Below are 12,708 nucleotides of genomic sequence, written 5' to 3' on the forward strand. Positions count from 1 at the left end.
ATTTCTAAGCTTAAAGTAAGTTTGAAAGTGCACTTGAATTAATAGTCCTAGATTAATTTAATCCCAGTGAACACTTGGACCAATCAGATAACAGAAATACTAGAATGTTTAGCCATCCTCTGTTGATCATAATCTCTCATGCTGAATTCATGTGGTAAAATCATTTGTTTAAAAACACCACTATCGGCTGGGTGCGGTGGCTCATGCCTATAAGCCCAGCACTTTGGGAGGCCGAGGCGGGCGGATAATGAGATCAGGAGTTTGAGACCAGTCTGGCCAACATAGAGAAACCCTGTCTTTACTAAAAATACAAAAAATTAGCTGGGTGAGGTGGTGGGCGCCTGTAATCCCAGCTACTTGGGAGGCTGAGGCAGGAGAATGGCATGAACCTGGGAGGCGGAGGTTGCAGTGAGCCGAGATCATGCCATTGCACTCCAGCCTGGGTGACAGTGCGAGACTCCATCTCAAAAACAAACAAACAAACAAACAAACAAAAAACAAAAATTAAAAAAACACTATCTTTTCACAATGAGCTTTAATATTCCAGGCCACAGCCAGTTTGCTGTATTCAAAAACAAACAAGCAAACAAACATTAGTGATATCATTTTGGTGATGAAAAGCCTGTGTATGTATTATTTTTTCATGTTCTAAGAATTATAACAAAATCTAAAATGTTGGAAAGCTATAAAAAATTTATTTTCACTCCCCCCAAATCTAACTAAATTTTGTTAACTAAACACAAAATTATCATAGAAATGTATATGACCTGAAAATTGAAAAAAAAAAAAAAAAACACTGTCAGTCATAGAATGTTTTATTTTAAACTTGCTGTCAAACTTTCAAATACAACACATGTGGCAAAGAAACAACAGTTCACACACAACATCTGCCACAATTCTATCTTTGAACTGCCTTTTCTATAGTATGTGGTATGTTACAATTTCTTTCAACTTCTTACATTCATGGTATTCTCAAAGGCAGCAATGTCAATTTTTCTGCTTCGAAAATAGTTCAGTTAATGTTCTGAAATTGCTTAAAATGCCATTTTCCTTTTAGTATTCTACTGCTGCCCACACTGACATAATTCAACATATTATTAATAAACTGTTGAGAGGTATACTGTACTTAATAAATCAACTCCCAACTCTAAGTTAACCTCAATCTAAAACAAGCATATTCTTAAACCAGTATACTCAGCTACTTTTCTCAAAAATATTTCCATTCTGAAATAAGATTTTTTTGTGAGATACAATAGTTTCATCTTTTATTCCTAACAGAACTCATGCCGTACTTTTTTTCTCAAAATATATTTGATATATTCTGTGCAAAATGTTAAGTTCTGTATAGGTATGTACCTTATTTTGAAAAAGTTTATAAAATATAATTCCTAAAAACAACCTCAACATTAGACAATACAGGAAGAAAAAACATCAGACAAAGCCTAAGTTTTCACATGAGAAACTAAGTATGTTCTTAAAGCTCCAGTAATACATTCCTTGAAAAAACTCAGAATGCACTTTGGTCATTATTAAACATATTTGAACATAGGCAAATCAAATGAAATGCTTTCTGTTGTTTTTCATAGAAAGAAAAAACATACTACACAATGAGGCTGAATTGAGGTTGATCAAAAGGAATGGTAAGAGCAAAGTGATACGACATGGCTCTGTTCTCCACACATTCCTGATTTTAAGATTATGATTTGGGGATTATAACTGCACCAATCAAACAAATTATTTACAATTAATCATTTTAAAGTTCTTAAAATATGGTAAAAATACGAGGATATTCCACATGATACACTTTGCACCAAGAAAATTCTAGATTGTTTCAAATGAATTTTTAGAAACCAGATGCCCAGTTTAAAAAAAATTGCAAAAACCATTTCATGTTTCATGTAATTCCTAAAATACTCGATTGTACAAATATAACAACTTAAAATCAAGGCCCAATGTAAGATACTATCATATTCGCCCGATTTACCTAACACACCAACATGGTAAGTTCTCATTGGACACTTGGCAAATTATTCGTTGGGGAGGTTAAAAGCATCTAAAATAGCCCTTATATAATGGGGGTGGGGTAGGGATAATGCACCAGATAAGTTTAGAGGACAGAATTTGCAAGCTGAAGCTGTCTTTTCTGAAAATTTGGATATAGTTTTATAACTAGCAATTAGAGAAATATTTTATTGGTTTTTAGCCTTATTCTTAAGTTGTTCATTTGAGTGTGGTATGAATAGCCTGTACTAGAGTGTACCATGGGGAGAAAATTATTTACTTGAGTAAACATAATGTACTTTAGTAATATCAGTAGGCACTTCACTTGTGAGATGAGTATATACCTCACTCAAAAGGATACCATATCATGCCCTAGTACACTATAACAGATCCCATATAAAGATACGCATTAAAAGTAACAATTTTAAAAAGTGCACATTTTGAGCATGCACAGCTGGAGCTGTGCAAACAGCCCAGTGTTTCAAATAAATACAAGTATTACTAGTTAATTTTTATCAAAATATCTTACAGTATGGTAACCATTTACAATTATTGCTCTATTACAAGTTTTATCATCAAAGAGCACTTGTTGACCTGTTATATAATACCGTATATATTAATACTGAAGGGTGCTTAAACTGCAACTTAATCAGTTTGGATCCTGGCATTGTTCCAAAATAATTCAAGAGAAACCCTGACTGGATCTTGATTTACCGAAGAAAATGTTTTATGTGTATAGCTGAGTTCAATGCAATATTCCAAAGTTAAAGAATTTTTCCTCAAGTAAGGCAAGTTCACGGCATTGATGGAGAAACAGTGCTTAGCAATGGCTTCTATTTTCACAATTTGTTATTTTGCCAATATTTATGACCAATTACCAGGATCTCAAGTATCTGGATATCAGTTTCATCACCCTTTCAACAACTAAGTACATCAATGCTTAAAAATAAAATATAAAGACTAAAATAAATGTAAAAAAAAGTGAACAAGTAAAATAAATATAAGAATTGCACAAGACAGTCTGATGTAAACACTTCAACTCCCCAGCTGAGACTCCTGAAGCAAAGAATCAGTGACAAGCTTTCAGGCAGCTTAGTCAGTACTCTTATTCTGGAAAAAAGGCTACATCTTCTTTTCTTTGAATTGTCATGATTTAATCTTCCATAGCTAAAAAAAAAAAAAATAGAAGTGGTGACAAGCCAGTTTTAATATCAAAGCTTAAATTATATATAGTAATACCATTTTAAAATTCAAATTTCATTCACAAACAAGTGCAGTTTCTAATATTTTAACTCTTTCATCCTTTTAAGAAGAACTAACCTTAAACACAAACAAAAATGTGAAAATCAGATTTCTATTGCTTTCTCTTGAGAAGTGGCTATATATATATATGTATATACAGAACTGGTTTAATATGATTATCTTACATCTTCCTAACAGTTAGTTGTGCATATATTGGAAGATGTATGCATTGCTATATAAATAAATAATATAACTTTTGGCCAAAAACAGAAATAGGGCTTTTCTTTTTCTTTTTTATCACCTAAATTAAAGTTTTATTAGTAAAAATAAATACTTCTTGCTGGGCGTGGTGACTCACACCTGTAATCCCAGCACTCTGGGAGGCCAAGGTGGGTATATCGCTTGAGGTAAGGAGTTAGAGACCAGTCTGGCTAACATTGCAAAACCCTGTCTCTACTAAAAATACAAAAATCAGCCAGGCATGGTGGTGCACACCCGTAGTCCCAGCTACTCGGGAGGCTGAGGCAGGAGAATTGCATGAACCCGGGAGGCAGAGGTTGCAGTGAGCCAAGGTCGCGCAACTGCACACCAGCCTGGGCGACACAGCAAGACTCCATCTCAAAATAAAAAATAAAAATAAATACTTCTACTTATCCTACATAAGACTTCTATTTACAATAAATACTGTTCCAAGTTAGAAATTCCTGTCAGTATTATAAAACATAAATATATATAATTCTTTGAAATTAAATGTGAAATGTTCACTAATTGCAATCTTACCAAAATGACTGCATTACTGTGCATGTGAGGGTAAAATGGGTGCTACAAAAATGCAACAGGAAACTAAAAAACAAAAAGTACTTGCAACCTCTTACCTTTAAATTAAATCCAAGCAAGTCACTGATAACACCAGAAACAGCTGACAGGATAACCACTTGGGTGATGTTATAAAGCAGCGGATTCATTGTAAGCCCATATAATCTGAAAGGACTGTCCAATTCCTAGCAGAAGAGAAAAAAAAGTCAGTCCCAGATTCAAAAAGAATTACTACGTAAGCTAATTCAGAACAATATACAATGAGAATTTTTAAAAAACACTTTCAAAAAAGTTACCAACTATGGATGCTTTTAGAAAGGATAAACTTGGTTAAACTTGAAACAAGTAAATTTTAATAATAGTTTTAATGGTTTTAAACAAAAAAAGGAACATCCTTTAAAAGAACTCTGTGACTAAATTTGTAACTCCAATTTCTGTCCCTTAAGCTATTATAAGGAGGCTAGAGAACATTTTTTAATATAAGAACTAGACTAGAAACTGAAAGAGAACAATACCTTTTGGTAGAAGAATTAGAAATTGACCAAATTTTCTGATAAGATTATAACATGTAAAAACTCCTCTTTGAGTCAATTCATTTTCAAATACATGGATTAATTAATTGGTTAATTCAAACATTTAAAGTTCTATTATATGCCAAGCCCTGTGCTAGGCTCTGGGAAGTTAAGATTCAGTCCCTGAGCTGAAGGACCTTACATTTAGTAGACATGCAACAAATAATTAAAATATGAAAGTCCCATTTGAAAGGTACATATAAAAAGCAAATAATGGGGCCATAGAGGAAGGTGCTCCTGAAACTTTGTGGATGGTGGGGAGTATACATTCTAAGACACATGAGAACATGACACATCTGAATGGCTACAGGTTGCTCAGCATTGTTAGGGCCCAAGTACAAGGAAGAAAGATCACTGGGCCAGCAATGTAGAAGAAAGACTAGGGAGCAATGAGACCAGAAGCAAGAATATCTATAATGAGTTCAGTGTATCAAAAGCTTAAGTGAGAGACAAGGATCTCACATAGGGCAGTACTAATAGAGAAGGGATGAATTGGAAGATATTAAAAAGACTGAATCAGTGGACTTGAGAATTTCTTGGCTGTAAAGAGAAGAGAGAAAGAAGGTATGATCTATGGTAAGTCCCAGATTTCTGACTAGAAATCTATGTAGTTTGACTAGAGGCTATGTATGATCAAAAAGAATCATACTATTATGCTTTGTTATTCTAGTCATTTTTATACTTTGCTCTGAGATTGTGGCTGCTCATTAAGTCTCACCTTTGTAGCCCCTTCCTACACAGTGCCTACACTCTGAAGATACCCAATATACATGTGTCAAGCAAACATACGACTACACAGTGCCTACACTCTGAAGATACCCAATATACATGTGTCAAGCAAACATACGACTACACAGTGCCTACACTCTGAAGATGCCCAATATACATGTGTCAAGCAAACATACGACTACACAGTGGCTACACTCTGAAGATACCCAATATACATGTGTCAAGCAAACATACGACTACACAGTGGCTACACTCTGAAGATACCCAATATACATGTGTCAAGCAAACATACAACTATACAGCGGCTACACTCTGAAGATACAATATACATGTGTCAAGCAAACATACAACTACACAGTGGCTACACTCTGAAGATACAATATACATGTGTCAAGCAAACATAAAACTATTAATTCAAGATATTTTTTCCCATTGAGCATTTTGGTCAAAAATGGAATTTGCCTCTATTATCTTCTTCATTATTTAAATGTCACCATCTTCCTCAAGATAATTAAAGGGATTTGAAAACGAAAGCCATCTGTAATTGCTTTTTATTATCCCCCCACCCACTTCTTCTGAACCTTCAATACTATGTGGTGCAGAGTCTATACCCAATGCACACCGTTTAGTTGACTGAAGAATTAACTGTAACTTTGAAACACAACTAATTTCATACCATTCTCTGAAAATATATAAATAACTGTAACAATTATATTCAATTGGTTATAGAAGCTGAAATTTTAAAAACTTTTTTCCTTTTAAGAACTAAAAACATAATGAATATTGTAAGCAGTGACAAAAAATGTTTTATTAAATTACCCCCAAAGAATTATTATGAGATAAAATACATCAAAATTGTATTCTTTTGTTACCAAAAATTAAATGTTTATGACATACATTTATTATGAAAATTAGGTATTATTACTTTTTAAGCTAACTCAGGCCAACCAGAAGACTGCTCTGAGAAACACAAAGTAAAAACCTTCCCAAGTTAACAACAAATTTTCTTTTCTGAAATCTATTTTAAGGTCTAGGAGGCATACATTTCCAAAGATGCCAACCTGTACAATACTCTAAACATAATATTAAGTATTAATATACAATTTCCAAAGAACTTATTTGGATTAGTTTGAGCACTTTTGCAATGAGAAGTAAAATATAAATTGTATGTATGTGCACAAGTATAACTTGGAAACAACTTGGATAATCATGAAACTCAAATATAAAGTAGTATCTATAAACAAAAAACAAAAATTATGTCAGAACAGCATATTTGACATTATAACCATTTTCAATTCTATTCTTACCTTTAGCAGTTTAGTAGCCAGTTTTAAAACATTATTCACTAGTGTCAGTTCCTCCTTTTTGTTAGGTTTTTTCTCCATTTTCAAGTAGAGGTTTATCTTTTATAAAAAGAATAGAAATGCTTAAAATTATAATAAATACACATTTTTAAAGGACTTGAAAGATATTCATTCCAGTATCTGGTTATCGAGATTATAGGTGGTTTTAATACTCTTTATACTATACATTCCAAATTTCCTATACTTATTTTATAATAGGAAAATAATAACTGTTACTCAAACACTTTTCAAATGTAATCAAAAGCCAAAATAAAAAAGACTGGATAGCATTATTTAAAAGGTGAGACACTTTAGTATCACAGCCAAATCAACCTAAAAAATAAATAATAATTATAATAAACTAAATCAATGGTTTATTATTTCTTTCTTTCTTTTTTACTAGAGATGGGGTCTTGCTATGTTGCCTAGGCTGGTCTTGAACTCCTGGATTCAAGTGATCCTCCCATCTCAGCCTCCCAAAGTGTTGGGATTATAGACAGTCACAATGCCTTGCTGTTTTATGATTTATTTGAAAGTCACTAAAAAATATTTGTGTATTTGTATTATCTACTCTATAATAGACAATTCTGGGGTGTCCACAGTTCCTTTCTTTGAAAAATGCTCTAACCCCAAGCCAGTGGAAGAAGCAAGGCTAGGCAACTGTGCTTATCCCATTAGATCTCACCTTCACCCACAATCTGGCAGCCATCGCTGATTAGGCTGGAATGTACACCCAAACCAAAGCTAGTCAATATACTGACTAGGTAAGACTAACATGATGTATCTATCAGATATTGTAGGAACATAAACTGAAAAGTCAGTAAAAGTCTAAGCCAGAACTCATGCTAAACCAAACCAAAACCATGTGTAAACCAAAATTATAGGGTAGCAAGTCTACAGAAAGGCCACTGGAAGAAAGGTGAAGAGAAGGGCAGAAATGAGAAACCGTTAGCCTCAGAGTGAGTTGGAGGAAGTGGTTGATTTTGTCCAATTCCATAAGGCTCAAGTATACTATTTTTTTTGAGTTGGAGTCTCACTCTGTTGCCCAGGCTGGAGTGCAGTGGTACAATCTCAGCTCACTGCAACCTCTGGGGTTCAAACGATTCTCCTGCCTTAGCCTAACAAGTAGCTGGGATTACAGGCACGCACCACCATACCTGGCTAATTTTTGTATTTTTTCACCTTGGGGTTTCACCTTGTTGGCCAGGCTGGTCTTGAACTCCTGACCTCAGGTAATCTGCCTGCCTTAGCCTCCCAAAGTGCTAGGATTACAGGTGTGTCACCGCGCCTGGCAGGCTCAAGTATACTTTCTTAGGGATCTTTATCTTTGTGATTACTCTTTCGTTTGAGCTCATTTGACAGGTTTATTGATTCTTTAAAATCAAACTATCCCTAACTAAAATATTCATGGGAATAAGTTTCTTTACAAAATTCCTATAAAATGGAAAGAGGAAAATATTTAACAAATTCATACAAAATAAAATTAACCAATTATGCTTTATTCTTTCTACTGAGTAAAAATGATACTTACTCAAATGTGGCTCTGCTACACTGCAAAGCAAACATGTCCCATTCATAGTTTAAAATACATTAATTTATTAAGTGGTACTTCCTTCTTGTCAAATAAAAATGGGACATTAAAAAAGGAGATTGGATTTGAAATATGAATCAAGGCAGGAACACTGAAGAAAGGCTTGTGTCCTATTAAATTTTACGTTTTGCTTTATAGCACAAATGACCTTAATTAAATAAAACACATTCTTGAAAAACGTAAAGGAAATGAAAACATTTTAACTTATAGACATTAATTTATAGCATAATCAGCATGCACACTCACCTGTTCAGTAAGTAATATTGAGGTATTGCTATATTTTTTACTTGTTTCTGATCCAAGGGTAACAAATCTTAGCAGAAAAAGTGTTAATGAGATGCACCAGATTACCAGTTCCCAATTGTAGTGACAATCAAGGAAGATCTCGTGTACATGAAGTAGCTAAAAGTATGAAAAAGGTAACATAAAGCAGCAATGTGATTCAAACAATTTCTTTTTAAAAGAAATAAACATTTAATTCATAGATTGTTCATAAATTTAGTATTACATTTTAGAAACAGTCTACATTAATTATGAAATATTTTAAGCACATCAAAAATATAGAGTATAATGTAATTAATATCCATGGGGCCTCTACCCAGTTTTGTCAAATCTTAATATTTTGCAACATCTCTTTCCGATTAAAAAATATTAGATTCAGTTGAAATCACCTTAAACTTTTCCTTGATTCTCATTTTTCTTCCCCTTCCCACCCCAGAAGTAATGAATTTTATGTTTATCTTTTCCATAATTGTTTTTATTGTTTAGCTATATATACATCCTTAAACTATATTATTTTTTGTATATTTTAAAATTTATTTTCCAAGCACTTGGGAGTTGGGAAAAATAAAGAAAAAAAATTTATATGTTACCACATTATCCACATCATTCTTTAATTTACTTTTTATTCCACTGAATTTTGTTTTCAAGGCTGATTCAGGATGACAGACTTAGCTCTAAATTTGTTCATTCTAACTCCTATGTTAAAGTAAAAAAATCAGCCACGATTTATTGGCCAGTAAAACAATCAGCCACAACTTATTGGTCAACCCTATCATTAATATTTTGTTGCCAATTTCCATTATTACAAGCAATGCTGCAATACACATTCTTGTATGTGTTTCCTTGTATGCACATGCAACTTTCTCTAGAAGTTATCTGGGAGTCAAATCACTGGGTTCTTGGATATTACATCTTCAACTTTATTAGATATTGTAAGTTTGTCTCTGAAATAGTTGCCCCAATTTATACTCTCAGCAGTGTATCAGAGTTCCCTTTGCCATCATTTTCATTCATACTTGTTATTATCTAACTTCCTAATATCTGCCAATCTAATGGGTGTGAAGTGTTCTCTCATTGCCTTATTTTTACTCTTCCTGATTTTATGGAGGATGAGTATGTTTCATATGCTTATTGATAACTGAATTTCCTCCTCTGTGAGTTACCTTTTTATATTCTACATCTACATTTTTTCTAGTATGTTGTCTGTTTTTCCTATTGATTTGTAGAAGTTATGTCTATAATGTGACTAACAATGCTATTTAAGTCATTTTGCCACTGTCTTTCCCAGACTCTGGTTTGTTGTTTATGGTGTCTTTGCAAGACACGAAATTTTAATTTTTATTTGTGATCATATTAAAAATTTTGTTTTTCACATTTAGATCTTTAATCCACCTAGAATTTATTTTTATGTATGGCATGAAGTCATTTTGCTCCATTTGTACTTCATATTTCCATTATGTAAAGCCTTCCTGCATTGATATACAATGCCATCTGATCATATATTAGGTTTCTACATGTATATGGCTATGTACAACTCTATTTCATCCCACTGGTCTTTCTATACCTGGGCAAAAATCATAGTCTTTCTGTAATTTTAAAATAAGTCTCTCATCTGAAGGTTCTAAGAGAAATTAAAAAAAGAAAAACAAAAAGAAAAAATAAAATAAGTCTTCGTATTTCTGGTACAGCAACTTGTTCTTCAAAATTATCTGGACTACTTTTGTCTTTCTGTGCTTCCAGATGAGTTTTAGGGAGCTTGATGAGTTACTTATTTTTAAAATAAAGCATTCTGTTTAATTACATGGGATTCCAACAATTCCCCCAGGAGAATCAATATGAAATTGAACCTTCCCAACTATTAACATTGTGACTAACATTGTATACCTTCTTTTTAAAATTTTTTTTGAGACTGAGTGTCACTCTGTTGCCCAGGATGGAGTGCAGTGGCGTGATCTTGGCTCACTGCAACCTCCGCCTCCCAAGTTCAAGTGATTCTCCTGCCTCCTCAGCTTCCCAAGTAGCTGGGATTACAGGCATGCGCCACCGCGTCTGGCTATTTTTTTCAGTAGAGGTGGGGTTTTGCCATGGTGGCCAGGCTGGTCTTGAACTCCTGATCTCAGGTGATCCGCCCACCTAGGCCTCCCAAAGTGCTGGGATTATAGGCATGAGTCACCGTGCTCAGCCTCATCGTGTACCTTCTTTTATAATTTTCAATAAAGTTTTATCCTATTTCTCCATAAGGTCCTACGTATCTTTTGTTAGAATTATTCTTGTGAATTTTTGTTGTTGTTGTTGTTGCTATTGGAAATGACATATGTGTTTTGCTGTTGTTTTTAAAGACAGGGTCTCACTGTTACTCCAGGCTGGAGTACAGTGGCACAATCATGGCTCACTGCAGCCTTGACCTCCCAGGCTCAGGTGATCTTCTCGCCCCAGCTTCCCAAGTAGCTGGGATCACAGGCATGTGTCACCACATCTGGCTAATTTTTTTTTTTTTTTTTTTTTTTTTAAGAGACCAGGTCTTACTATGTTGCCCAGGCTGGTTTTGAACTCCTGGGCTCAAGGGATCCATCCACTTTGGCCTTCCAAAGTGCTAAGATTATAACCATGAGTCACTGTGCCTGGCCAGTATTTATAGTTTTCAATTATCTATTTCTGTATATAGCAGATGTCAACAAATTATGGTCCATTGACCAAATCTAGCTTTAGGCCTCTGTCTGGCCCCAGAGCTAAAAGTAATTTTTATATTATTTCAAAGGAAGAAGAGAAAGAGGAATTAGAAGAAAAAGAATATATTTCAGAGATTGCAGGTGTCAGGCAAAAGTCTAAAATATTTATCTGGCCCTTTACAGAGGAAGTTTTCTGATCTCTGGTTTATAGAAACAAAATTAATTTTTAAAATGCTGTTGCATCTATTTTTGTTAATCTTGATATAACAAATATATTTTAAATAATGTGTCTGTAAAGTCACTTGGATATTCTATATAAGCAATCATATAGTCTACGATTTTTTTCCCCAAACTTTAGACCACTTTTTTCCCCCATCTTTGCTGATTAATATCCTCCATCAAATGCTGACTAGAAGTGGTAAAGCAAGTAACTTTGTCTTATTCCCAATTTTAAAGTAAATAACTCTTAAGGTGATATCATTATGTATAATGCTTACTCCAAATTTTAAAAGATATACTTTATCGGATTAAGGACAATACTTCCTAGTCCTTGTATCATGAATGTCCACTGAAAATTTACAAATTGTTTTCTGCATCTATTGATATGATTGCCTATTTTCTGCCTTTAATCAGCTTGAACTGCATTAATGGATTTTCTAAAGTTGAAATCTGCATTCCAGGGACAATCTTAGTCATGGCCTATTTATTGTAATTCACATTCTGGCTTCATCTTCTTAGTATTTTGTTGAAGAATTTTGTGTCTAATAAATGAAACCAGCTCAGTTTCCCATTTTCATACTAGTCATGGCCTATTTATTGTAATTCACATTCTGGCTTCATCTTCTTAGTATTCTGTTGAAGAATTTTTTATCTAATAAATGAAACCAGCTCAGTTTCCCACTTTCATACTAGCTCTATGGTACTGGCATCAAGGTTATACTAGCCTCATAAAAGGAGCTGAAGAATATCCCCTTTGTCTATTGACTAGATCTTTTGTGTAAGTTTAGGATTATCTATTTAAATATTTGACAAAATTCATCAGTAAAACCATACGGGATTTTTGTTGGTGGCATATTTTAAACTACTAAAATTTTAAACTACTTACAGCTACAAATCTCTTCAGGTTTTCAATTACTTTTTGAGTCCATTTTAATAGATTATGTATTTCTATAAAATTGTCCACTTATGCCTTCAACTTTAATGATATAAAGCACTTCATACTAGTATCTTTAAAAAATTCTCAATTGTGCCAGTATTAAATTGTTTACAGTTTAATAGTGTGCTTTTTCTTTCAAAGAATGTATTATTTGTATGTTTTAAAATCTCCAAATACATAAGATTTTTTTTTGTTGCTATCACTCTTTTCTACTTTGACTATATGACAGCTAGATATTGTGATCTGTATAGTATCAGACATTTGGATTAGTTTTTACTTTATTGCCTAATACATGGGAAAGTTTTAT

The 12,708-nt window shown here is 33.5% G+C and overlaps 1 protein-coding gene across 14 annotated transcripts in view; it reads right to left on the reverse strand.

Moving 5' to 3' along the window:
* Window positions 1-797: 797 nt before the first annotated feature.
* Window positions 798-12,708, reverse strand: part of PHTF2 (putative homeodomain transcription factor 2) — a 159,506-nt gene continuing 147,595 nt past the window's right edge. For all 14 annotated transcript variants that reach the window (XM_074035677.1, XM_074035673.1, XM_045388652.2 and 11 more), the window contains 4 exons: window positions 8,541-8,696; window positions 6,668-6,763; window positions 4,119-4,244; window positions 798-3,168 (listed from right to left, as the gene is read on the reverse strand). In XM_074035677.1, coding sequence (XP_073891778.1) covers window positions 3,148-3,168; window positions 4,119-4,244; window positions 6,668-6,763; window positions 8,541-8,696 — 399 coding nt within the window. In that variant the 3' untranslated portion in view covers window positions 798-3,147. The remainder of the gene's footprint in view (window positions 3,169-4,118; window positions 4,245-6,667; window positions 6,764-8,540; window positions 8,697-12,708) is intronic.

The sequence above is a fragment of the Macaca fascicularis genome, chromosome 3 (genome assembly GCF_037993035.2).
Source record: "Macaca fascicularis isolate 582-1 chromosome 3, T2T-MFA8v1.1".
NCBI lineage: Eukaryota > Metazoa > Chordata > Mammalia > Primates > Cercopithecidae > Macaca > Macaca fascicularis.